We start from the raw sequence: 27998 nt of genomic DNA, 5'->3' as shown, positions 1-27998 counted from the left end.
ATTATGTCTTTTGCCATATCTTAGTTGCAATGAATCCGAGCAACTCTGCACACAGCAGCCCGTCCTGTGCTGTCCAGCCCCTTGGGTTAGGAGGTTAGTTGTGTAACATCGATAGCCTGTGATGGTGATTTGATTTGTGGCTCCTCCTGGAGAATCTACCACCAATGAGGTTTTGACTCGAAAATGAAATGAACAAACGTGAGGCCAGATAAATGACCACAGTGTACTTTATTAACTGAATTTTGGTAGTTTGTGTTGCATTAGATTCAAATAAAAATTTACAAAAATCTCATATGTACAAAAAACTCATTTTGATTATTTTTTTTTATTATTCTTGAATTATTATTTTTACAATAAAATGTACTTTTCCCCCATTGAATGCTTTCATCACACAATGCAACGTACTGATAAGACCAATATTACTTTGTCTTAAACATGTTTTTTCTTTTGTTAAATACACCACATACACCACATTTATCTTTTTTTCCTCTGTGTTTTACTGTCATATTTATAGCCATCATGGTGGCATCGCACCTCTAGAGACACGCTTCACAGTCAGAACTCAAAAAGAGAGGAATGTTCTTTTTTAACATGTACACATTGCATACATTTATTTACAGATAAGCATTTAAGTTGTTCAGTTCACTATCTGTGGTATTCCATGTTTAACCAACTCTAAACAGACATCTGTACAGAATGATTATACAGGATTGTTTTTAACCTGCTGGTCACTGTGCTTGTACTAAGACTGGACGATCCCACCTGGAGCTGCTGCTGCTGCACAAATGATGCTGACCATTCAAACTTCATAGTGTCGTTTTTGCCTGGTTCAATAGCTAAATTCTGTATTGTGCTTGGCAGGTATGTCCGGACCACAGCAGCAAAGCTTTGATCTGTTATAGATGATGAATAGAGACAGTCGCTGGACCACAATACTAACAGAAAAACACAATCTATTTATCTCATCTTATAGTGATAGTAGAATATGTGCTCGTCATGTGGAACCACTCCAACAAGTCTTTAAGACTAAATGCAGATATGAGAGTCTTGTGTCTGTGCTTTGGTTACATTTAGCCAACTACAAACATTTTACTTTAGTGGATGGAGACTTTGTAGCCTTGTTTCCCATTACACACCAATAGCAACCTCCCCAAATCTGGCTCCCGGTCAAATATCCTGTTAAGTCTCGTGTCAAAAACCTGTTGGATCGTCAAACTAAATTGAGTTTTTGCAATGGCTCTATGATTGTTATATTACATATTTAACACGTGTCATGTGTCCCTGATGTTTGTAGACTTTGTCTATGGAACAGACTGGTCAAAAAAATCTTGTGCTATTAATAAATAACCGTTACTGAGAACATCTTACTCACACATGGAACATTGTTTTTCTTAGAGTCAATAAAAGTGCAAGAAAACAAGGAGGAAGAGTAAACCAAGAAACAAACTGCAATATAACTGCAAGCTTTCTATATTTTCTATTGCTTCTTCATTCCTTTATAGCAGTATTGTGCAACTGATGTTACAAATAAACACAGTCTGAGGGGTTTAGATGATGCAGTACTGAGGAACAACTTCTTTGCTAGACTAGTATAAGCACAGTAACTGCCACATATTCTGCTATCGAGTGTAAAAACATCTCTCTCTCTCTTTCACACAGACTCACACGCATGCTTTCCAGTTTAACTAGAAAACTAAGCTGTGCCCTAAGTACAGCCTCATTGTCTCCTGTGTGATGATGTCGAAATGAAGGAAAAATCAAAATAGATTTTATTTTAAAGCAAATTAAACACAGAAAGCAGCTAAAACAAAGTCATGAACACTGGAGCACATCTGGGATTTATAAAATTCCAAATCACAGCGACAGTCGCTTCAAAGCGCTTTATATTGTAAGGTCGACCCTACAATAACACATACAGAGAAAAACCCAACAATCATATGACCCCCATGAGCAGCAACAGTGGGAAGGAAAAACTCCCTTTTAACAGGAAGAAACCTCCAGCAGAACCAGGCTCAGGGAGGGGCGGGGCCATCTGCTGTGATTGGCTGGGGTGAGAGAAGGAAGAAAGATTAAAGACATGCTGTGGAAGAGAGACAGAGGTTAATTGTTATAACTAATAATTAAATGTAGAGAGGTGTATAAACACATGATGAGTGAAGAAGAAACACCCAGTGCATCATGGGAATCCCCCGGCAGCCTACGTCTATTGCAGCATAACTAAGGGAGGATTCAGGGTCACCTGGTCCAGCCCTAACTATATGCTTTAGCAAAAAGGAAAGTTTGAAGCCTAATCTTGAAAGTAGAGATAGTGTCTGTCTCCTGAATCCAAACTGGAAGCTGGTTCCACAGAAGAGGGGCCTGAAAAGTGAAGGCTCTGCCTCCCATTCTACTTTTAAATACTCTAGGAACAACAAGTAGGCCTGCAGAGCGAGAGCGAAGTGCTCTAATAGGGTGATATGGTACTACAAGGTCATTAAGATAAGATGGGCCTGATTATTTAAGACCTTGTATGTGAGGAGCAGGATTTTGAATTCTGGATTTAACAGGAAGCCAAAACAGGAGAAATCTGCTCTCTCTTTCTAGTTCTAATCAAACAAGGTCTAAAGTAATATTTTTTTAGTTGAACCCTAATCCTCAGTTCTGTTCAGGTCAAATGTTTATATAGTCAAATCACAACAACAGTCACCTTTATATCATAAAACCAACAATCAGCCCATTTGCAGTGCCATATAACTGTCATGCTACCAATGTTATACTTTGAAGGGTTTTCATAGGGTTTAATATTTATTGTTATTTGGAATTCATTTTAATTTTGGTAAACATATTTTCATTTAAACAGAAGTGTCAACTGTGCTACAGAAGAAAATGAACTGACAGACAATCTGTAAGGGTTTGTGCATGAGACAAACTGAGGTAGCTTCATGTTCCACACATATTTATATCAATGTACTGTGTGTGTTGATGGTGATGAGCAAACTAAGGCTACAGCTGATTTTTGAACTGAAAACTAAAATAAATTGCTTGGATGTCTAAGAAATACAAGGCTGCATTTGCAACCCTGTTTCCAAAACAACAGAGAAACCTCAGTGCTTAACTCAGTACAGAAGAAAGCATCAATGAAAAGTCTGCAAATAGGGAACCATGTCTACAACAATGAATGTAGCTGAAAGCTGTTCTGGAGCAACATTTACTAAAATTACGTCACTATCTAAATACCTGTGGACGAACTGTCTTCAGAGATGTGCAAGTTATGCATGGCATGCGTATTAACGCATACCACCACATCTGCTGGCTTTTGAACTGCGCACCAGGATGGTGCAGTGGTTGAGAACCATTTCTACATTTCCCACCTCACATTTTGTTAGTTTGACACATGCTGTGCTATTTTTAATTAAATATACATGTTTAGACTTTGTCTTTATCCGCTGACAGCCCAGTTACTGATTTATTTTATTCACTTTTTTCATTAAAAAAGACGAGCAGTAATTTCACTTTTTTTTATTTGAAGGGATCATGAAAGTTCTTTCCACAGCCTGCTCTTGGTTTCCTGAACAGGCAGTATGTACAGCCTTGTACAGTATATGCCTTTCTCCAACAGTATTGTGCCATCATGAAACTTGTATCTTTATCCCAAGAAAAAAAAACAAAATGACAAAAGAAAAACGCTTTACATCTACATCACATCACCGAGTTTGTTCCCAGATAATAGGTCTGGAAAAGTCCCTTCTTTAAATGGAAAATCATCAGGTTTAGTATATTTTAAAGCGTTTAGTCTTTTTAGTTGTCACTAATGTTGATTCAGCTACTGTAGTATTACTTCAGGACATCTGTCTTATGTTATGCAGCTTCTGCTGAACCCACAAAAGCTTTATGTATACAACATTTTCACTAAAGCACAAGTGTATTCCTCCACCAAACACAAGTCCATGGAAATCTCAAAGTAACCGAAAAATAATGAAGAGACATTAATGCCACGATAGAGATTGGTCTCCTGAAAATATCTGATGGAAACTCTGCGCACACACACACACACACACACACACACATAAAAGTATCTGTTGTCAAACTTCAGCCGTAACACTGTTTGCATGTTTTTCGGTCCAACTGCTCAGTCTGAATAGATTTTTGCAGCCAGATTTTTATGCCAGATTTGTGGATTTATATCTACTTTGTGGATTTTTGTTCATTACAGTACAGTTTAAAATTGTGCAGTGTATGACTGTTTAAATGAAGATATCCGGTCGTTAAGTGATGACGTGACGAATCCTACTTCCGGGTCTAAAGTAGTCTGCGTTTAATATGGCTTTTGTGTTGTTAACATGTTTAATGTTTTGTATTTTCTTCTATTTGATCTCAAAAAGCTCCTAAAAACAGTCAGTGATCACTGTTGACCTCCCTCGGCTTTTATTACCGCTAATCATTTATTTAAGCTCAGTTTTTAAAACCTTAGGATGTAACTACAGCCCAGCCCATGCAGCAGTATATGAATGACTAACCTCGTATTGTGGATGGATTATCTCAGTTGTTCTCCTGGCTGAAGTTTGGTCCTTTTACAGCATCCTGCCATGCGATTACATTTGTTCCTGACCACCGAGAACACTCACGTTAACTTTTATCCAGTGGAAAAAAGTTAGCTTGTTTATATTATGCTAACATAGCTGTGTCGCTAGCGGTCACGTAGCACATCATTATATACCAGCTAGCCAAACTTCAGTAACCCTACAAACGTCACTGCTGTTTAGTTTTCTGTCTTCATTTATGCTGGAAGTGATAACAGAGCTGTACGTTTTAATTTGTTTCCAAAACCCCGCAGTCAGGACATGCTATATTGTATTTAGGTAGAAGCTAGCGAGCTAACTTCCTGCTAACTTCTAACTCCGTTAAATGTCATAAATTCCATTTTCATGGATGCCTGGATGTTAAACTCAATTGTTACACCTGGTAGAGCAGAACGCTGATCATTTTATTAAAGATGAAAGACTTTAGACAGTTTTTCAACTCTCAGTAATGCCATAGTGATCGTTTGATATATGGACCTGCAGCGGAGTTTAGGTCCAGACACGGCTAGTGACGTCAGACTGAACAACCGGATACTTAGGAAGTCTCCAATGCATTACTTTATAATTATAATAATAACAACTAACAACAAAAGTTCAAAGACTATAGTGAAACTGACTATAGTGAAAGGTTTTGCAAAAAGATTTTCTAAAACGTGCAAAACCACTGCTATAGTCCTTTAAAAGTATGTCTCTGGTAAAACACAGAGGCTTTGGTGTAAGCACAAAAATATCTCTGTATCATTCAAGATTGCTTCTTTGAATTTTTATTTTTTTTACAGAAAACATTTTTGACTTGTCACCACGAAGAAAACACAATTATTAAAAAACCCTAACATACAGTATGTAATTGAAACTTCTATCTAATAGAAACCACAAAAAATGGTGGGAATATGCCAGCACTTACCAGCATAGTATATTCTGCATACACATCATCCTGGTTCTCTATCGTATCGAGACTATCTCTCCACTCCGTTACATGTTCCATATGTACGGAGTGGAGAGATAGTCTTTCACTCAGAGAACCAAGGTTACAACGTAACCGTACATTCTCTAAGTGGTCTGTATGTAATGGGCACAATACAGAGTCTTTTTTCACTTATATCTTTGTTTAAACAAGATTATGACGGCCACTGTGCTGTGGTTTCAAATAACTGCAATGACCGGTCAGAATATCCTGATTATCATTGACTCGCTTTGTGTTTTTCTCTTTCCATGCTTTAAAACAAAGACTTTGGACAAAAGACCACCTAGAATTCCTTTTATCTGGACACTATCTTAGCACAGGAAAAGCAGGGAGAGAGCTAAAATTCTTGACTAACAGACAACTAGTCTGTGAGGTGATATTGTCTGTTGCTGCCCAGCGTTTCTTGAAGTAAAGTTATTTGGGTTTTGAGGGTAAGCAGAATGGTGCAAATGGGATGGCACAGCACCTCCTTATGTCTTCAGTCTCTGGTTCTCTCTTTCAGGGATGTTCCAAGGTTTGGAATACACACTACGCCAACCGGGCCAGGACAATTTAACTGGTAACATCAAACACAGACTTACACAGTATTGTTCATATTTTTTTATAGTGCACTGCACAACATCGTAATGCACTATATCAACCTTTGAATTTTGTAAGACCCCCTGACTCCCCTGAAACTTGCTACCAGGTTGGAACAAACTTTTGGGAAAAACAGGCACCATCTTGATCCAGGTCATCCATGACAAGCTACTGGAAGTACAGCATAAACATTTTGTACAATAACAATACCTCAAACAATAAATGTTTGAGGTATTTTCATAAATGTAATTTCCACATAACAACACTATGTGTGTATGTTTAATACTTAGATTGGACTTTGAAAAATGTTTTGGCCCCAAATGCCATCTGTTGGAGCTTGTACATGTTTACAGTTTCATCATTTAACACCACCAACAGTCATTTTTGGATAACCGCCTGTCACAGCATTGCATTTCTGATTGAGTAAATCCTACATTCTGTTATTTACACTTACTGTCTTTGTTACCCACATTAAAAGTTACGTATGGAAAATGTTTGTATTCCCATCGCTTATTTTCCAGAGCATGGTATGCAGTATGATCAGGATCAAGCTTTTTCCCGTCTAGGTTTCTCATTTGCCAGTGGAAACTTCCAGCACTATGCTAACCTGTGTTGTGTGGTTTGGTTGGTAAATGTGTTGAGTCAAAATGTAAAAAGTGTTTTTAAAAAGGGCAATTTTTCCTCGAAAGGTGACGTGTGTCACCTGCATATCTACAGCAAAGATTCTATTCAGACAGACTAACCACATGTTCCTTTGCTTGTTTTGTGTAAACTACACACACACACACACACACACACATGACTTCAGTAGCCTCTACTTCATCTCTAAAAGAAAAATGCTGCATGTTGCATGAGTACTGTACATCCTGGTTGGAATGGCTGAGTTGGCTGCTTGTCTGTGTTTCGATCCTCAACTCATTTCCATTTCCGGTATCATCCTCTCTCCTCTCTTCGGTTCATTGGTGTCTGGCACATGCTTTCACCCTCCACATACAAGCAAAGATCAGAATAATTCTGCAGCTGTGTTTCTGAGGCCGGACTACAAATAGTTATGTTGAGCTGCCAGGAAGATTTTTTTTCTTGGCATTGAGTAAGTTTGAATGCTTCCTTTTCAGAACGAGACCATTAGCTAGTATTTGACCTTTGCCCCCTTTTCTTGCTTCCTATTATAACATTCAGCCTTATCATTTAGTATGTTTTGCCCAAACAAAACACCATCACTGCTCATAGATGCTACTTTGACCACTGTCTTCTCATAGGTCACTTTCTGGCCATCTTCCAGTGTTGATCACAGATGTCCAATAACACTGAAAGGTCTAGCTCAAAGAAGAACCTTCTGGATTATGCAGGCACCCCTAAGTTGTTTGTACAGGAATCTAGAGGATGTTCGCAATGACCCTTTTTGGCACTAAGAGAAAGAGAGTAATGACTGAGAGTACCCACCTGCTTGTGGCTGATATGGTAGGACACCAACACATTTGGACAAGTTTGAGTTTGTAATTCAGGTCTCCTTTGTTTTATGGGAGTATCTGGTGACTTAAAAGCTGTCTGTATGGACAATGGACAATTCTACTTTTTATTATTTTACAGCTTTAACTTAACACCCCTTAACACACTCGCTTCTTGTTGTTCTAAGCAGAGTGTCATTTAGTATTTAGTCCATAGAAGACAGCATTTACCAGATAAGTGTTAGTAAAAATAATAGCAACAATCTGACCAGCAGCAATCCCACCAGTGACACTAACTGAACTTGTACTGAGTTGGTCATCCAGCCATTACCAACAGTCCCGACTGCTTCTCGACACTTCTGATACCCGGAAATAGAAAAAGAACGACAGCAATGGGAGATGAAGATATTGAAACTGATGCCAGTAACAAATTCTTATTGCCACAGTTCCTGTTGCTGTTTATGTGATCACAGGATACCACTCTGTTGCTGTGCCCCTGCAGGGTTTCCGAAAGCCGAGCGGACTATAGAGTGGTCTCATATTCCAACCGCTCCTGTACCAGAGCATCATCTTTGTACTGCAGCCGTGGAGGAGTCAATGAGCAATCTATGGCCAAAATTGCTTTGCGAATGCTGCGGTCCAGAACATGACGCTCCCAGGCTGGATAGCGGTTCCTACAAAGGTCGATCTTGATGACGTTCTCCTCTAGGCGTGGAGCACGAGAAGATGGCGTTGATGGCACTGTGGATCGGACCTGAAACACTGGCATGCAGCCATCTCGCTCAGAATACTTGTCGTGTCGTTCCAGAGTTGTGGTAGCACCTCGGTTCGAACGCAGTGAATTGGTGGCACCTTCTGATGGCAGAGTGGAGAACTGAGCAGTAGGGTCCAGGTCAAGGCCTTGGCCACTTGGTGAGTGTCCAAAGCGTGGCCCGTTCGGGTGAAAAAAGGCATAGTACATGAGCATGAAAACAATGCCGGTGAGGAAACTGCTGAAAATGACGCAGAGTGCTGGCACTGCAAAGGCGTCAGTATTTTGAGGAAATCGGTAGAGATACCACAACGCACTGAGAGCAGTGTTCTCCATCAAGATTACCAGGTAATAGATAAAAAGCCGACACCTGCACAGAGACATGAGACATAATAACAACAAATAAATGCAAGTATTTGCAAGCAACTATCACTAAAATAAGCTGAAGGTCTCACAGATTGTTTCATGTAAGTCAGAGTTGTCAGTACTAAATGCTAAAGTTGAAACTAGCTCAAGAAACAGGAATGGCTGAATTTCTTTTGCATGGTAGTTTCAACTATTGCACTTACTGCAACCAAGCACTTATAAATTTAAAAATGACAGAAGAGTTAAAGCATTGTTTAAAAATTGAACCACATCACACTGATGGAGAACGTCTTCACCTTGTCCGTCCTTCCTTGACGTTGAACCAGGAAAAGATGTAGATTATGCCCACCACCATGTCAAACACAATCTCTTCCCACTTGCTGATGCAGAAGTCTGTCTCACAGTGGACAATCCAAAAGGTCATGATGCACCAGTGCAGGACGATGAAGATGCCAAAGTAGAGTTGAAATACAGACGCAAACAGAGCAAAGGTGATAACTCGGGCTGCTATGGTGAAGAAGTGCCAACAGAACTGGATAATCACTGCCAGATAGCTGATGGGCTTCTTGTCATCCCGAGACTCTCGCAGGGCCTTCTGATAGGAGGCCAGGGCCCAGGCCATAGAGACGAGGGAGGCTGCAGCTGTCATTCCTAAAGAGACAGAGAGAAAACAACCGTTTTCACAACCACATAACGGATGGATTACAGAAGCACCACATGATGGATTGTCTGGCACAGGCCCCCGCTGGAACGAGACAATTCTACTACAATGGCTAAAGCAACGCACAAGTCACCAGAGCTCTTTGTGTTACTCGTGCACGAGGGAGAGAACTGTGACGGGCGCCGTTCCTTCCGCTCGAACCCCAGTCGCTCTCGTCAGCTCCCTCGTAGCACTGCTCTTTATAGAGATGGAAAATGTGACGTCATTTCTGGGGTAAAACCGCAAAGGATTGTAGGTACGAGTGGCAAGTGGTACTAGTGCACGCAGGCTTTCATATGAAAACAGTCACACAGTGATAAAAAGAAACAAAGAATGGCAAGAAGCTGTTGTATTATTAACTGCAATAGTCACATGACAGCCAGGGGAAGCCGACGGGTAAAGAGATCGTTTTTATCGGATTCCATCGTGGAAGAGAAATTGTTCAAGTCATGTTTCCGAAGTACCAAAGAGGCGACGGATGGCCTGGATTGCAGCCATTCGAAGACCAAATATAACGTCCCAGAACACTGCAGCTCACAGGTTAGTCTGCTCCAAGCATTTCAACATTTTTTGTTGATGTAGGTTACAAATAAATCTTATATTGATTTGAATTCGTTGCTTTGCTGCTTTGTTCACTGTGGTTTTGTGGACTAATGTTTGTTGTGTTTTGTAGGAAAACCAGCCTACAAAATGCTGGGATGTGATCCAGACTGGGCCCCTCCATCAGCCTGGGTCAGACCGAGTTTAAAGCTGCTAACACAGCCAGATTTGATCGGTGAAGAGAGAGCGCGAGATCAAAACAGCCACGAAACGTCTGCATACATGTGCCCAAGTGTTGTATTGAAGCAATCAAGTGATGAATAACTGTTTCAGTATGTTGTTTTGCATTGTTGATTTGTTTTTCACCGAAGCAGCTAATAAAGCTGATGGATTTTTACAACGTTGCCTCTTTCCTGTAATATTCTCTAACAGAACGAAACAATAATGCCAGTTATAAATAAAGACAACAAATTGAATGAATTACGAAACACTCGTTTTATTTCTACTAGATCTGAAAATGTTGTGTAACACTACAACCTGAAAGGACAAATACATGGTGTTGGTCTGTAACAGCAGCTGTGAGATGGAATCGTCCAAATCACCAAAGTAAACTGGCCCTGGGCTTGTTGCAGGATCTGAAGTTACTAAACATGTTGAGTGTGTGCGCTCACACTTAGGACCACATAATAATAAATGTGTGCGTGATGAAAGTTGTGCAGCACGCTAACGTGCTTACTCCACTCTGTGCCCGTGTGGGTCTGACCCTTCCACTCCTTTCAGTTTTTCCTCCTACTTTTCTGTCTTCGTACAGAGCTGCCGTGTTTCTGTCGTTTTGTACAGAGCTGTTTTTGGGGGCAAATAAAATGCAAGTAGGGATTAAAACCACAGAATTAATGATTAGCGGTGCTGGAAATACTAGCGCTTGATGCAGTGTTTTGACTTTGCTGCCACTCGTACCCACAATGCAATGCACGAAAGTCATCTGTGGTCTGTCGATCTCTATTGTGGTTATATGAATATGCATAGGTTCATTAACATATGACGTCTTACATAGGCATACATAAGAACAAAGAGTACCTTGTCTGTGTGTCGTGTAGGTATGTGTGTGTGTGCGTGTCAAGATGTGATCCTGTGAATGACTCCCCAAAGCTGGTCCCAGGAGTCCAGCGGTCCACCTAAACAAAAGGCACTTATACTTAAGCAGATACATAGCAGGTGTCCTCCTATACCATAAATCAGTAAGAGAAGGTACGACCTCAAGATGTATGTGTATGCCAGAGCACTCTGGGAGGCTGTGAAGTAGTCAGACTCGAACGTCAAGGAAGGTGGTGGGAAGCCGACTACGCAGACATTTCAGATTTCCAGAGGTGAGCAATTTATTTACAGTGAACTTAATTTAATGTGTAACTTAACAACCCCCCCCCCCCAAAATCAACTCCATTACCTCTCCTCTCCTCTGCAGCTGGTAGAGACTGGCTTTAAATAGGGCCATCAATTTCCCTCCAATTGCCCAGCCAGTACCACTCACTCAAACTGAGGGATCTAAAGCTCTACACAGATGATCTAAAAACACAAAACCTCTACACACTTCTAACATGCACATTTACACAACTAAATGGCAGTGTTAACGAAAGGGAAAACATTCAACAAATCCCTTTAAACCTTAACACAAACAAAAGGAAGCATCTCTGTGGAAAAACAAACCCCTCCACTTGGTTTGACCTGCTGATGTCATGTGTGACATCATCAGGACTTTAAAATGAGGAAATGCCAGGCAGGCGTTTCCCCACACCTGACCCTCATGAAGACTGAAAAGACAAACAAAGTAAGTATGAACAAATGACTTAATCTGTAACATAATAAAATATAAAGAAACATGTAACTGAGTATTTGCCTTAATTTGCAGCATGTTTGATTTTCCGGCAACAAAACGCTTCCACAAACAAACCTGGGATAGTGAGTGAAGCAATGTTACTTGACAAATAGCAAATCATAGCAAATACATAGAAACAGAATAATGTGTACAATGTGCAAAAAAAGATAAACACATATGGGACAAATGGAGAGCATTGCAACTGCTCCTCCACTTTGTCATAGAGGCACACAGAGTCTTTGCAGGCTGCTACGGATCAGACCTCTATCATTACGCATTCCATTATAAAACTCTAAGCATATATGAGTAAATTTTTCTAAGCATAAATGACAATCAACAATATAAACCTGACACCACACTTGGAAAGATGAATGCAGCAGGTACAGATACTGCTCCAGGGCATTCTTATTCCACCTTGAATCATTTGCATAATTAGAACCTTTGTTCTCATGATTTGGTGCAATATAAATAAAATATATATAAATAAAATTGAACTGTAACACATCTTGTCATGTTCAACAACATAACAAGATATCCAACGCCTTTGTCTAGAGAAACTCATTGGTTGTTTTTGCAGTAAGCGTTTCATCATGTGCATCTTGTTGTAAAAACCCTGATTTGTAGACTTTCTCCTCCAGAGTTTTCTAGTCATGGGGTAGATGCCGTAAATGTTTTTTTCTTGACCAAGTAAAAGTTCTTTGATTGTTCTTTTTAGCTATTTTTTAGCACACACTTTTCTTTGGGCCTCATATTTCCAGATTCAGTGCAAAGCTACTAAAAAAAAACCTCCTGATCTTTCATCTGCTTCACAGGTTATTGCATAATTAGGAAATGGACATTACATGACCATGACACTGCAGCAAGTCTTGCACATCCAGGATGATGAACTAAGCACCGGGTGAGAGAACTGGATGTTTAACTACAGCCATTTGACTGAAAAGGTTTGAAAGCTAACGGAATCAGAGAATTATTCATTTATATTATTGAGAATTAAAGTTCAGAGTGCAACAAATCAGAAATACTGGTAAAACTCACAAGCAGGTTCCCAGTCAGACTTGGCCATAACACCTTGGATGTGCCTGTGAGGCATCCTTGCCTGATGTCTGAACCACCTCAGCTAGCTTTCTTTGATTTGGAGAAGCTCATTTCTACCAAGACCATAAATGAGGGCTAAATGAAGCCAACAAAATCAAATAATCTGCAAAAACCACAGTTGTGATCTTAAGTCACCTGAACCACAAACCCTCTGCTCGCTGGCTGCACCTAGAAATTCTGTCTATACACAGAATTACAGACAGAATTCCAATTCACATGTGACTTTGAAGAATCATTTCTATCCATAAGATAGCATGTACACACAAACAAATAGCTCTGCCAGCTTCAGCTACAATCATGGCGATCGTGGCTCAAGGGTTGGGAGTTAGTCTTGTAACTGGAAGGTTGCCGGTTCGAGCCCCAGCTCTGACAGTCTCGGTCGTTGTGTCCTTGGGCAAGACACTTCACCCGTTGCTTACTGGTGGTGGTCAGAGGGCCCGGTGGCGCCAGTGTCCGGCAGCCTCGCCTCTGTCAGTGCGCCCCAGGGTGGCTGTGGCTACAATGTAGCTGCCATCACCAGTGTGTGAATGTGTGGATGACTGAATGTAGTGTAAAGCACTTTGGGTCCTTAGGGACTAAGTAAAGCGCTATAAAAATACAAGCCATATATAAAAATGTTTGGCATCAGTATGGTCACACAATTGTGCAGCATTGTTTGAATGTGTGTGGGGCTACTACCTTGCACAGCCTGGAGCTTGTGTGTCTGGATGATAATGCACAGCTGAAGCACCAGTTGTGGAGCGCTCTCCAGAAAGGTTGCCAGTAGATGCAGCATGCTCACATCTGCAAACTCATAGACCATCCTCCAGTAGTAACGCCAGCGCTCCGTCTCAGCACCCTGGCGACTCCGAACACCCAGGTAGATGGTGTGGAAATACCTGAGGGGAAAAATACAGTGCTTGAACATCCACCATGCATGCTCAAACATTCAAGCACAGTACATCAACTCTTCTGAAATCCAAACTTTATAACTCACCTTCTCTTGGAAGTACCAAATGGAAGGAAATTTGGACAAATGTATATAATAATGTTATTAATTTCTAACAATAGAAACATTGATAATCTGTAACACAAGGCTGCTGCTAACTGACATATGAAGACAGTTAAAGGTTACTTTTGATAATCTATTCTGGTCCCATAGCATAAAACTTCATGGCAAAAATATTACTGAGACGTCTCATCCAGATCATTCAATGATTTTGTGGGAATCCGAATCAGAAAGAGTTTTAATGCCAAATGTTGAGCAGGTTTACACTTAAATAAACAGAAAAATTAAAAGTGCTAAGCAGATTAATATATACATGTGCGCAGGTGATGATCAGTGCAAAAATGGAACAGATGCACAGAACACAGTATCGGGTCATGTGTTTGTGGTGTATTGTTCATGTGTCCAACAGCAGAGGGAAAGAAACTGTTCCTATCCGGTTGTTCAGTCTGACGTCACTAGCAGTGTCGGGGCCTAAACTCCGCTGCAGGTCCATATATCAAACGATCACTATGGCATTACTGAGAGTTGAAAAACTGTCTAAAGTCTTTCATCTTTAATAAAATGATCAGCGTTCTGCTCTACCAGGTGTAACAATTGAGTTTAACATCCAGGCATCCATGAAAACGGAAGTTATGACATTTAGCAGGAAGTTAGCTCGCTAGCTTCCATCTAAATACAATATAGCATGTCCTGACTGCGAGGTTTTGGAAACAAATTCAAACGTACAGCTCTGTTATCACTTCCAGCATAAATGAAGACAGAAAACTAAACAGCAGTGAGGTTTGTAGGGTTACTGAAGTTGGGCTAGCTGGTATATAATGATGTGCTACGTGACCGCTAGCGACACAGCTATGTTAGCATAATATAAACAAGCTAACTTTTTTTCCACTCGATAAAAGTTAACGTGAGTGTTCTCGGTGGTCAGGAACAAATGTAATCGCATGGCAGGATGCTGTAAAAGGACCAAACTTCAGCCAGAGAACAACTGAGATAATCCATCCACAATACGAGGTTAGTCATTCATATACTGCTGCATGGGCTGGGCTGTAGTTACATCCTAAGGTTTTAAAAACTGAGCCTAAATAAATGATTAGTGGTAATAAAAGCCGAGGGAGGTCAACAGGGATCACTGACTGTTTTAGGAGCTTTTTGAGATTAAATAGAAGAAAATACATAACATTAAACATGTTAACAACACAAAAGCCATATTAAACGCAGACTACTTTAGACCCGGAAGTAGGATTCGTCACGTCATCACTTAACGACCGGATAGGAACCTCCTGCCTGAGGGGAGCAGGTCAAACAGACTGTCCAGGGTGAGAAGGGTCAGCTGTCATCCCAGCTGCACACCCCAGTGTCCTGGAGGTATACAGGTCCTGCAGAGATGGGAGTCTGCAGACAATCACCTTCTCAGCAGAGCGCACAAAACACTTTTCACAGTGTTTTTGCTTTATTTTGTTGTACTAACAGAATCTCCCAGTTTAGACTTTTCACTTGGCCTTTAATGTTTCCTGGACACACACAGTGTATATACTGTATTGTGCTTTTCTTCTCTAACTGAGCACTAAAAATAATTTTACTAGTATTGTTCAAACACCCAAGCACCTTCTGTTTTTATCCTTTAGCACCATGTTTTCATACAAATTGCCCTCAATGAAGCAGCTTGGGATTCGGTATCTTACACAAGAATACCTCAACACACAGACTCACACAGCCAGGCACTGAATCAATAGACAACCCACGCTATTTAATTCAATATATTTATACAGCGCCAAATCACAACAACAGTCACCTCAGGGCGCTTTATATTGTAATTGTATTGACATGCATAGAAAACCCCAACAAGCACTTTGGTGACAGTGGGAAGGAAAAACTCCCTTTTAACAGGAAGAAACCTCCGGGAGAACCAGGCTCAGGGAGGGGCGGGGCCATCTGCTGTGATTGGGGGAGGTAGACAGGATAAAGACATGCTGCTCTCCCTCCCATTCTACTTTTAAATACTCTAGGAACAACAAGTAGGCCTGCAGAGCGAGAGCGAAGTGCTCTAATAGGCTGATATGGTACTACAAGGTCATTAAGATAAGATGGGGCCTGATTATTTAAGACCTTGTATGTGAGGAGCAGGATTTTGAATTCTGGACTTAACAGGAAGCCAAAACAGGAGAAATCTGCTCTCTTTCTAGTCCCTGTCAGGACTCTTGCTGCAGCATTTTGGATTAGCTGATGGCTTTTCAGGGAGTTTTTAGGACATCCTGATAATAATGAATTACAGTAGTTCAGCATTGCTTTTTTTTCCTTTTCTTTTTTTTAAGTAAAGCAAAAAACTATTTCTCCAGGCTAAATGATGATCTTCTAAATTTGTGACACGCCATTTCCTCTCCAGCTTACAGATTATCTGCTTTAGGCTACGTGTTTGAGAAGTACAGTGGTTCCTCGCTATAATGTGGTTCACCTTTCGCGGCCTCGCTGTTTCGCAGATTATTTTGGTTGTGCAATTGTGCATGTTTTTTTCTTTTTTCTTTTTTACAGCGCATTGTGCTCTGCATCCTGATTGGCTGTAGGTAGACCATTGCCAATTATTCTCGTGCCGTGTCTCCTGTACAGTACAGAATGCATTCAGCTTGTCAAATTCACATAAATCTTCGATCGTTAGCAGTGTGACTCTGAAGTGCTTTATGTTTGTAAGTTTTCTCCACAACAAACACAACAACGTCGGCGAAATGTCGTCACCTGCTGGTGCCTTTGGTTTCATTCTATAATACTGGACTTACTTTTCTACAAAGGTCTTTGAGAGTGTTTAAACAAGATAGAAAAGTGTGAAAGCGTTCATGCCTGTCTGAGAAAAGTGTATAAAGTTTGTAGTGAGGGCTTTTACAGCCTTAAAACATCAGAAATAACTGTAAAAAATAAAGTTGGCTACTTTGCAGATTTCAGCTATCGCGATGTTTATGGCAGGATGTAACTCCTGCCATAAACAAGGGACCACTGTATACCACGGAGTCAAATACTTGGTTTCTTGATTTGAGGCCTTAGTTTTCACAGGAGCTACAGTATCCAGAGTCGTACGTAGTGAGGAGGTGAAATTATTAACAAGATAATCGACCTCTGTTGGGGTAGCGTTCAGATAGCTGCTCTGCTCTGTGTTGGTACAGGGCATTGAAGATGATAACAGTGGGTGGATTATATTCTTAAACTTAGTTACAGCGCTTTCAGAAAGACATCTACTTTGATAAAGTCTACTCTCCACTGCTGTGTAATCAATTATTGTAAATGTAAATGTTATCAGAAAATGATCAGACAGGAGAGGGTTTTCAGGAAACACTGTTAAATGTTCAGTTTCTATGCCATATGTTAAAACAAGATCTAGAGTGTGATTAAAGTGGTGGGTGGGTTCTTTTACATTTTGAGAGAAGCCAATTGAGTCTAATAACAGATTAAATGCCATGTTGAGGCTGTCATTTTTAGCATCTACATGGATGTTAAAATCACCCACAATAATTATTTTATCTGAGCTCAGAACTAAATTAGATATAAAGTCTGAGAAATCAGACAGAAACTCTGTGTAAGGCCCAGGTGGACGATAGATGATAACAAGTAAGACTGGTTTCTGAGTTTTACAGCTGGGGTGGACGAGGCTAAGCATCAGGCTTTCAAATGAATTAAAAGTCTGTCTGGGTCTTTGGTTGATTAATAGGCTGGTTGGAAGACTGCTGAAGATTTGGTGCAGATGTGGATACTGTATTGTTCTTTCTTTGTAAATGGCCTGTATTTGTATAGCGCTTTACTCAGTCCCTAAGGACCCCAAAGCACTTTACACTACATTCAGTCATTCACACGTTCACACACTGGTGATGGCAGCTACACTGTAGCCATAGCTGCCCTGACTTAAATATAAACACTGATTGTATTTATATTTAAGTTGTTTTTTACTGACCGGACACAGCCCGAGTCTCATGCTGATCAGTGCTGGTTGGGTCCCAACAACAGACTAGAAACAGGCTGACCAGGGTAAATGAGATGTGTCATCTTTTATAGGTTATTAGTGTATATATGTTGATGATACCTGATACTCACCACAGGAGGGAGGAAAGTTTTTCTACAGCACAAGAAACCTCTGACAGAACAAACCACAACCTGGATCTACCCACGTGTTCACCAGGGAAAGAAAAGTACGGTCGCAGGACACCAAACATGTCAAACAGTAAATGTGGCTGTAGCCGCAGATATGAAATTCTGAATTAGAATTTGATAAATTCTTGATATAAAGCATTATAACACATCCAATTTAACTTTACAAAAAAAGAGAGTGAAAATCTATTGTGTTGGGTTGCAGCATGGACAGAAGCACGCACACTGCAGCTCAACCTTTCCTGTCTTTACCTGAAGCAAACACTCTTTTGAAGAAATGCATCATTACTACTTTTCAGCTTGCCTCCAGCCTACATTTTATTCTCTCTCTGTCTGTGAAGCATTCATTTCCATTGTCTCTTTCCCATTACCACTACCACCAAAACACACAGTCATTTAGCAGCATGCTAATGGACTGTGAAATTAAGTTGCAGTAAAGAATTTTAGAATTGAATCTGAGCTGATAGCATTTAAGCTGCAGTCTATTCATGGTCAGATGGACCAGACACATGGTGAAGCTGTGGCTCCAGAGGAGACTGAACGGTTGTGTACTAGTGACCTTTTCACTTCTTTGGTCCTAAATGATGAACCTTTATCTAAAGTTCAGGATTGGGACCACACCCCAAACATATTCTCTCTGTCTGTGTCTGTTGTGTTCTCATATCTGTGTTTTATACATTGCCACATTATGTGGCACTCACAGTACATTTCCAACCAGACTTTTTAAAGTCTTATAGTCTATCTGCTTTTCTTTAATCATCTTATCATGGACCTCCTTCTCTCAGCCTATCAATTATAAATATTTCCAGCCCAGATCCTGCAGATCCTCTCCAAACCATTCCACTGAGCTTTAGCAGGTTTCCACAGAGATGCCACCAAATACTGCTGGGAAAGTAAGCTAACAAAATGACACTGCAGTTCATAACCTGCTCAGTAACCTCAGCTAGCAAAACTTTCTCTCTGCTCCAGTCAAAACCTCTGATTCATTTTGATTTGATTTGATATTTGATTTGATTTGATTTACCTTTATTAGTCCCACAAGGGGAAATTTCATAAGGCTGCCGACCTATTGCACGCAATGGCGGCACCATCTTACCCTCCGACCATACATACATTACACAAAACATCACATGGGGAAGACAGGTCAGAGAGGTATAACAATGGAAAATGCACCACATGAGGAAAGATAAGGAGAAAAAAATAACTCCCCCCAGACTGAGCTCCAACAGGGAGATCAGTTTGAGGACAGAAAAAAACACCTCTGCACATGAAAAACTCTTAATACACCAAAGAAACACATGACAAGCAACAGGGGGGGTAAAGGGTGAGAGACAGCCAGTATAGACAGCACATCCGGGCCTGCGTGCGCTGGTTCCTTGATCCCCGTCAGCATCGGAAGGGAATAAGCGTCGAAGGCGTTTGGAAAGGGAGGGGGGAGGAGTGTACAGGAACATCTGTGCCGAGTATAACCTGGAAGTCCCGAGGTCAAAATGGGAGTTATGACAGCCAATTTTATCGTTTTTTCCTTTTCAAGCGTAATCCGACTTCACCTGGCTGCAACACTGATGTTGTTGTTCACTGACAAATCAAGCTGATAAGAGATCTGGAGCTGATTCCAAATGCTGAACACAACCAAGGTGTCCATCACTTTCATCATAGTGAAAAGGTACCAAATTCCAAATATACCAACTATGGAAAATGTTGACGCAAATGAATGAGAAACCCAACTAAATCAATCAGAAAGACAGAATAAACTTTATTCGAAGCCAAACAATCAATCAGTGATCATACTCCTAAAAAGCAGGAATGCACTGGTAAACTCAACAACAAAAGGTAGGAACAGTGCAGGAATTTCTCGCTTGTTAAGAGAAATGTCTTGCTAACACTGAGCCAGTTAAGAATACTCTTAAACAGGCAGGTGTATGAGTCTATAACTAAGATGTAAAGACAGTGCAAATCCACAATGACACAAAGTACGCTACAAAGCAACCCAAGAGTTTCTGAAGAGAAAGACATTTTTCAGTCACCACTTTTTCACAGCTAATTCAACACTTTGGCTAAAAACTCGAATTAAAACCTGAATTTTAATCATATTTTCATTACTTGATTAAAAACACACTATGTTAGAGTACAGAGGCAAAATCCAAAGATTGTGTCATGGTCCAAAAAACGACTAAATCAAACATTGAAACACTCGATGTCACATTGTTAGATGGGTAACTCGCAGCCCATCACAGGACGTCATCACTTTTTAGCACCACCTTACTCTCTGCCTATTGGCCCTTACAAAGGTGCAACGTTTCGAACCACCAGCCACGATGCAGTGAATGTGTCCACTATTTTGTATTTGTATTGTAGGAGAAAAAGCAGATGTTCTCTGCAGTTATGCATGTTTCTGTCCACAGGGGGCACCATCACTAAAAACATATTTCTTGTTGCATAACAGGGTGAAGAAGGTGTAACATTAAATTGATTTGAATCATTCTGTATTTGCAATAGTATCCATTTGAAAATGTATGTCAATGTGCAAAGCTTTACAGTTTCAAATGATTTTTAAAAGGTTGCTATATCCAGTGTCGGCAATGACTGCATGAATAAACATCTATTTATTTATGCCCTCAGAAAGTAAACAAATCAGCAAATAACACAAGAATAACCCTAACAGCTATTTCAACCCCTGGAGTCATATAGTTGTAATAGAGAAGTGTCATCCTGCAGTATAACAAATATATATATATATCTGGTGTTATGTACTTTAGGTAGTTTATGGATAAACTGCTGTCAAAGATTTCATATAACTGCGATCTTATTTTCATGAAAGCATAGAACTGGGGCCAGCAGTTTATTTTACAGCCTGGCTCACTGTCCATGTGCAGACTGTAGCTTTGCTGTTACAAACAGTCGACTCTGTAACCACACGAGCAGTCCCCCTCCTGCAGGAGGAGGAGCATGAATAATGTAAGCAGTCGATAAATAAGCCTTTGAATGTGAAACCCACAACAGACACACGGTTTCACAGAAGCTAACCTAAACTTAACCTGATTAAGCTTTAAGCCAAGTCAATGACGGTTCATGGTATGATGAACCGTGGACAGTTTTGTAGGTTGAAAACATCGATACAGTATTTTAACAAAAATAACATCATTAAGATTAGCCAAGAAGTCAAACAATGGTAAAGCAAATATGAAGCGTCCGTCATTGAAACGGTTTATGCAGGAAGGCGTCTTTGGGATGTTTAGAGTTTAGAATTTAGTTTGTATCTTTCATTGTTTGTACATGCTGCCTTAATTTAGATACGCTGGTATCAGGTCAGTTTGTTTTTCAAAGTGCTCTTGAATTAAACAAAGAAATTGTGTTCACTGCTGCGTATTTAAATTTACAATAACAGATTACACAGCAGTGGGGAACACATCACTGTGGCTGGTGTCTTTCTAAAAGTCAATTCCTCCACTGTTATCTTGATGCCATGTGCCAGCACAGTGCAGACCTAAACTCTCCTCCCACTGAGGATGATTATCTTGTTAATAGTCTTAGATCCTCACTGCATGTAGGTCTGGATACTGTGGCTCATCTCATCTCACTAATGTAGAAAATCTTTTAGCCTAGAAAAACTGTTGCATTTTAAAAAGGCCCTCTGTAAAGCCAGAACATCTTACTATTCATCACTGATTGAAGACAATAAGAACAACCCCAGGGTGTAGCCAGGCTGACACTCAGAGCTCTGTTGAGCCAACCATCCCTTTAACCCAAACTAGTAATGACTTCATAAAATTCTTCAGAAGTAAAATTTCAAACACTAGAGAAAATGATCCATAATCATCCCACAGATGAAACATTGCATCCCGCTATTATTTATTAATTATTTCTTGTTATTGAGTTATATTCTTTCTCTCCTGTTGATATTTCTGGGTTAACTTCAGTAATCTCTTCCTCCTGTCTATTAGAGCAGGTCAGAGAAGGCCTGCCTTTAGTCAAAGACTCATTCTTTCAATATCCGTTTTAAGAAACCTGACCTGTCTGACAGTTTTGCCAAGAGGATCTACCCCAGAGGAGCAGAGGGAGGCCCCAGATGGAGTGCCCACAGCCAAAAGGCAGGAGCACCAGAGAACCAGGAGCAGGAGGCAGCAGACTCCAGCCGAAGTCGGCCTCCCAGCACGAGCTGAGAACAGGGCCACAGGACCCTAGGTGCCCAAGAACTGCCTGACACCTGGCGGGAACCCCAGCATGCAACAAAGAGGTCAAACCACTTCAGACCACAGGCCTGAGGGCCAGCAAGTACCCACATCCAACAACCAGTGGAGATGGAAACCTCCCCACACTCAAGAAGAGTGTCCCACAGGGACCAAGGCCTAGTGAGCCACACACACAACAAAAAGATTGTTGACTTATGTACCTGTGCATTTTCAAATGTCTGTGTTTCAGGTGCTGCATGTTTGTTTTCCTTACAGGTGCCGTAGTTGAAGAGACATTGTGCATTTCTACTTCTACTCTATCCTTTTACTGCCTGTCCTGCCTTAGACATGGTCATACTGTGTACTACGTATAATGACTGAAATAACACAGATAGAAATGACAAAATAATCAGATAAGCCCTGAACAAGAGGAGCCTGTAGAGAATCTAAGGAGCTGTTCTTGGCAAAACAAAATGTGTTTGGCACAACAGTGGATCCAGATCATTCCACCCCCAATCAAAGGACTTCCTCTCTACACAGACTACACAAACAACCATCACTACTCTGTAAGAGTGAATTTACGTGCAATCACCTACACTGTAAATATATAACAATATTGTTTTATATGTATACATTTGATATTGAAGCTGTTCAGATGTTTATGGTGCCACAGAACTGTGCACCTTACCCCCGTTTTTTCCACAGTTGCTCTGAATTTCATTGTACGTGTGTAGTGACAATAAAAAGCATTCAGATCTATAATTCTGATTGCAAAAGCTGTCATATAGGACAGGATTAAAAAGCAAACAAACAAAAAGAAAGAGCGTGAGACGCCCATGACACTTTTAGTCATTTTGAAGGTATTAAAGCATATTTGTGACCACAAGCTTTGATCTGTAGATATTTCTAAGTTCAGCTGATCGGGATTAAATCTTTCCTGCATAAAAGATTTAAAATGTCGATATTCAAGAAACCTGTTGTTGCCGATTCCATATTTTAAAATGTGTTCCTGATAAAGTTGAATAACATGTTCTAGATTTCTTTTATCCACTCCTGATGCCATGACAGAATGTTTTTTGATTCATTTTACTCATAAATATTTGGATTGTTCCAAATGGGTTTACAGGAGATAACTGAAGACAGAACAGAGGGTTTATGTTAAGCCATAAATCAATTATGATGCTTGATACTGTTCTGTTCTATTCTAGGCCCAGCCATGGGATGTATAAGCAGCTTGAGTTAATCTTTCTGAAACATAAAAACTTGGTAGCTCTCGACCACCACTGTGTTTAGACTTTTCAAACTTATTTGTGATGGTTTATTTTTCCATAAATATTTTCGGATCTTTGAGTCTAGTAACTTAAAGCAGGCAGTGGAGGGTTTGTACGGGATCAGTGAGAGACGGTATTTTATTTTCATTTTAATTGTGGTAACTTTTCATATGCTTCAATTTTAAATACGATGAACCTGTCTCTATGAATGGGATACGTATACGTATTACAAGCCTTTAAGGTGGCAGTAATTAAACAATTACTTAAAAAGTGACCACTTCACCCAGCTTTTACTGATTTAACCGATCGTCTGCAGAGGAATGGTCTATTTAAAGAATTTCAGTTAAGTTTCATCGTGGAATTGAAACTGCTTTAGTGACGGTTCCTCGAGTAGACTCAGCTCTGTCCTGCTGGACCTCAGTGCAGCATTCAAAACTGCAGATAAAAGCATGCCAAAGATTTTAAATGTGCTGCAATGGTCTGAATTTCATCTAAATGGACTGATTCTTCTACTTCATCTGAGCACTCGAAGCGCTTTACACAACCAGCCCTTCAGTTTTTTTGCCCTGTAAGTTCTTTCAGGCATATTTGTTATGCAGACTGGATGAGATGGGGAATCACCAACCTTCCAATTAGTAGGTGACCTGCTCTACCACCTGAGCTGCGGCTGGTTGTAGCTCAGGTGGTAGAGCTTTAAACTCCACATAATACATTCAAATGTTTTCACGTAAACAGCGAGTCTTCTTCACACATACAGCTTTATTATGGCATTCCACAGAGTTCTATGCTAATACCAGTTTTATCTACAATATATATGCTTCCCTTTGGCAGTGTTAATTAAAAGGCATAGCATAGCATTTAATTCCTTTGCAAATAATATCGATCTTATCGATCCGTGAAGTCAGATATGTCATGGTCCTGGGTGTTTCACAGGACAACACAATTAGTTAAACTTAAGACATAAAGACCTGGATGACCTCTGATTTCCTGCTTCTAAATTCAGATAAAACTCAGGTTATTGTACTCGGTGTCTAACTAGATACTCTGTCATTCAATGCACACGTTAAACAAATATGCAGGACTGCTTTCTGGCATTTGTTCAAGCTCACTAAAATTAGAAACGTGTCCTCTCACAGTGAAGCTGAAAAATTCATTTACGCATTTATTACTTCTAGGCTAGACTATTGAAATTCATTATTAAATAAAAACTCCCCGAAAGCCTTCGACCAATTCAAAATGCTGCAGTAAGAACCAACAGGGATTATAAAGACAGAGCATATATCTCTTATATTGGCTCCCTGTTAAATCCAGAATTATCTCTGCATTTAAAGGTCTTGAAGAATCAGGCTCTATCTTACCTTAAGGACCTCAGTGTGCACTATTTATAAAGTTATTGGATGGTGAATAACACCTTAGGTCCTCCCATCTAAAGTTACCATTGTGTTTATAATGACAGGCTAATATACTCTCTACATAAGGATTCATATAAGTCACAGTAATTCTCTTGGAATTTGTTCTTTTCCAACAGATGTTGAAAATGATAAAGTCCCACAAACTGTTTGTATATCAAACAACACAAAGTCCAAACCCCGTCTGAGATTTGGCTTTACAGCCCTGTGTCTGTCCTTCCACATTATACGTTGTAATGGTAATCGCCTTCAAAGAAACCGGACTGCATGATTTTTTTCAAATAAAAGAGTCAGACATTTTCAAAAGGAACTTTATGTTCATTTTAACCAGAAAGTTTGGGTAAAGGCTTGCAAAACACATTGTGGAAAAAAAACAAAACAATGAGAACTGATATCCAAAAATGTGTCCAAAATACAACCTTTCCTTTGTGGTTACTTTTCCAATACAAAACAGATGCATTAGCCTACCTGTGCATCAAAGGTCTGTAAATAAGGGCTCCGCCCTGCTCTGCACAAACACAGAGAAAGCAATCTCACCATGGAACAGGGCCTTTTCTGACAAGGCCAGTATAATACTTCACGATTTTAAAGAAAGAAATCTTTCTTCCTTTGTCGTTGGAGATATTTGTTATTTAGGTTACTTAGAATCCACTGTGAATAAACAAACACCAAACAACCTCGACAAATGATTTGTCCAGATTTTAAGGTGTTACTCTGACTGGTTTCAGGAAGAAGGCAGAGCCTCACAAACCGACAAATATTCAATTCAATTTTATTTATACAGCAGCAAATCACAACAGCAGTCGCCTCAAGGCGCTTTATATTGTAAGGTAGACCCTACAATAATACTGATTCAATGCAGAGAGGTCTGTTAACACATAGTGAGTGAGAAAGGTGACTGGAAAGGAAAAACTCAATGCATCATGGGATTCCCCCAGCAGCCTATGCCTATTGCAGCATAGTTATGCTGCAAACTATATACTTATACACATACTTCACTCTGAGCTGAAAATGCATAAACCAATTCACAAGTTGCAGATTTTGTAAATCTGCATCGTTTGAATCTCTCTGCTGTTCGAGGAATAAAGGAGGAAAAATGTTAATGTTAACGGAAATAAAGTTTGTCAGAGGTGATTAAAGTGCCACAACACCTTCTTCCTTCAGGTCTATAGGTGCAAACCTTAGAACGTGTACAACAGATTCAGTTTAGTTCAAACTGTGAACGTATATTACAATGGTCTACTACTAATGAATGAAACTTTTCTTTCAGCCTTTTGCCTTTAGTAGATAGTGTAGTAGTGGAGAGTGGACGATGAAATGGGAGAAAGACACACAGCAAAGGACTTAAGCTTGGACTCAATATATCTACATTTGTTTTAAAGGACAACAGAAAGGAGCCACAACATTTGTACCACAAAGGCACCACTACCTTTGTGACTGGGAGGCCTGGGCTAGTTTCCCGTGTTTTTAACACAGGGTGGAGAGGTAAACACAGGAACATGTGTGTGGGGGGCTAAAGATGGCAGCTGGTCCTAAAAGCAGCCCTCTGCTCTGTCATTTAAATATTTTAAACACATACATTTGCACGCCAGCCCAAGGCCTCCATCCTACCTCCATATCTGGCCCAGCTGCATGATGTGAATGACGGACTGGCCGAACCACACACAGAAGGAGTAGTAGGCCGAGCGTTTCCTATTCCTGTTTCCCAGCGCTGTGCTCGCCGTGCTGTTAGTGGTGGTGTTCTTGCTGGCGGTCGACGCCTGCCTCTGCGGCGTGGCCGGGTGGTGTTGAGCAGTAACATCACCGTGTGAGGCCGAGCCGCTAAGCAATTTATTCCCATCCATGAGGGAGCAATCGGTGACAGAATCGGCACCGTCCTCGGTGCTGAAGTCGTGGACGAACCATCTGAAGCTAAAGAGCTGGACCGAGAAGGAACCCAACACAACGAAAAAGAGCGTCGGGCCGAACCACCAATAGTCGTGGCGGAGGTAGTAGTCGACCGACAGCCACACGTCGGTGCCCACATCGGCCAAATAAACGGCCACGGCGGCTACGATCCACAAGCAGTCCCACACCGTATATTTCTGCTGCCCTTTTCCCAGACGAAGGCACGTCGAGTTTGAGCCTCCCCCACCGCAGCACCGCGACTCCCCGTTGGCAAAATCCCCGTCCCCGGTGCCCGCAGAGTCCAGCTGGCCGCCCGGGTGGAGTCCCTGCACCGAGCCAGAGTGCTCCGAGTTTTGCAGAGGGGTGAAGGCCACGTCGCTCTTCTTCATCTTCAGGACCCCGTCCGATTTAGCAGCCATTATCAGTATCTTGATGTATTAGCTAGTCTATTTCCCCCGGTTGCTCCCCGCCTTAGCTCCTCTGCTCCTGCCTCTCTCCGTCGACACCCTTGTGCGTGTGTCTCCTACTCCTCCTCCTCCTTTCTGGGCAGGACTAGCTCGTCCACACTGTCGTCTGGTCATAATACAGAATGAAGACAAAAGTGAAGAGCGATCGAAGCCCCGTGCTTGGTCCGGTATTTTCGTCCATATCAGATTTGGACTGGCCCTATGCTTCGAGGATCATTCGCTCACATACAGCGCACACGAGGACGTTTCCGCTTTGTGTCCTTCTAAACGGCTTCCGTTTCCAGCGCTTGTAAGTCACCGGAGCTGAGGCTGATGTTTGGGATGGAGATGGAAGCAGGAGCTAAGCGACAGGAGGACGGCTGCAGCCATCTGCTTGGCACAGACTAAAAACTATGACATCATCTCCCCCAACCCCCTCGACTCTCCCTCTCTTTGCTGTTTTCCGTCTCTCGGCAGTTTCCTTATCATTTGAGCGCTGTTACAATACAAAGACTCTCCTAAATCAGCCATGAAGAGCAAACATGTCCCTCTCAGTGTAACTAAAAGCATGCAGCTGATATGTGAACCAGGATAGAAACATCCGGAGGCCTGAACACGGTTTCAGCACCATGGACAGATCCAGCTGTTAACTCAGCAGCATCTGCAGGACGTTGCGGTCCATGCTCTTACGGGAGGTTTGCCTCCCACTCAAACCTTCCACATACTGTGGCAACAAAGTGGGAAGAACACAAGGACATTAACTACTCTGAGAAATATGGACAGGGCAAAGCAAATGTTTTCGTTTACATGGAGAGTTCTCAC

General features: G+C 41.0%; 1 protein-coding gene and 1 long non-coding RNA gene across 2 annotated transcripts; one reads left to right on the top strand and one right to left on the bottom strand.

Moving 5' to 3' along the window:
• Positions 1 to 256: 256 nt before the first annotated feature.
• xkr4 (XK related 4) lies at positions 257 to 27618 on the bottom strand. The gene is made up of 4 exons (XM_082514027.1): positions 26455 to 27618; positions 13554 to 13753; positions 8964 to 9318; positions 257 to 8671 (listed from the first exon to the last, which is right to left on the bottom strand). Exons 1-4 carry the CDS (start codon positions 27147 to 27149, stop codon positions 8074 to 8076), a joined length of 1848 nt encoding a protein of 615 aa, XP_082370153.1. The 5' UTR covers positions 27150 to 27618; the 3' UTR covers positions 257 to 8073.
• On the top strand, positions 11717 to 22058 carry LOC309694211. The gene is made up of 3 exons (XR_014272823.1): positions 11717 to 11732; positions 12593 to 12678; positions 22016 to 22058. It is a non-coding gene; the product is annotated as an uncharacterized lncRNA (long non-coding RNA).
• Positions 27619 to 27998: the final 380 nt, after the last annotated feature.

The sequence above is a fragment of the Aulonocara stuartgranti genome (genome assembly GCF_965226115.1).
Source record: "Aulonocara stuartgranti genome assembly, chromosome: 18".
Lineage (NCBI taxonomy): Eukaryota > Metazoa > Chordata > Actinopteri > Cichliformes > Cichlidae > Aulonocara > Aulonocara stuartgranti.
This window is presented reverse-complemented; position numbering and strand designations above follow the sequence as displayed.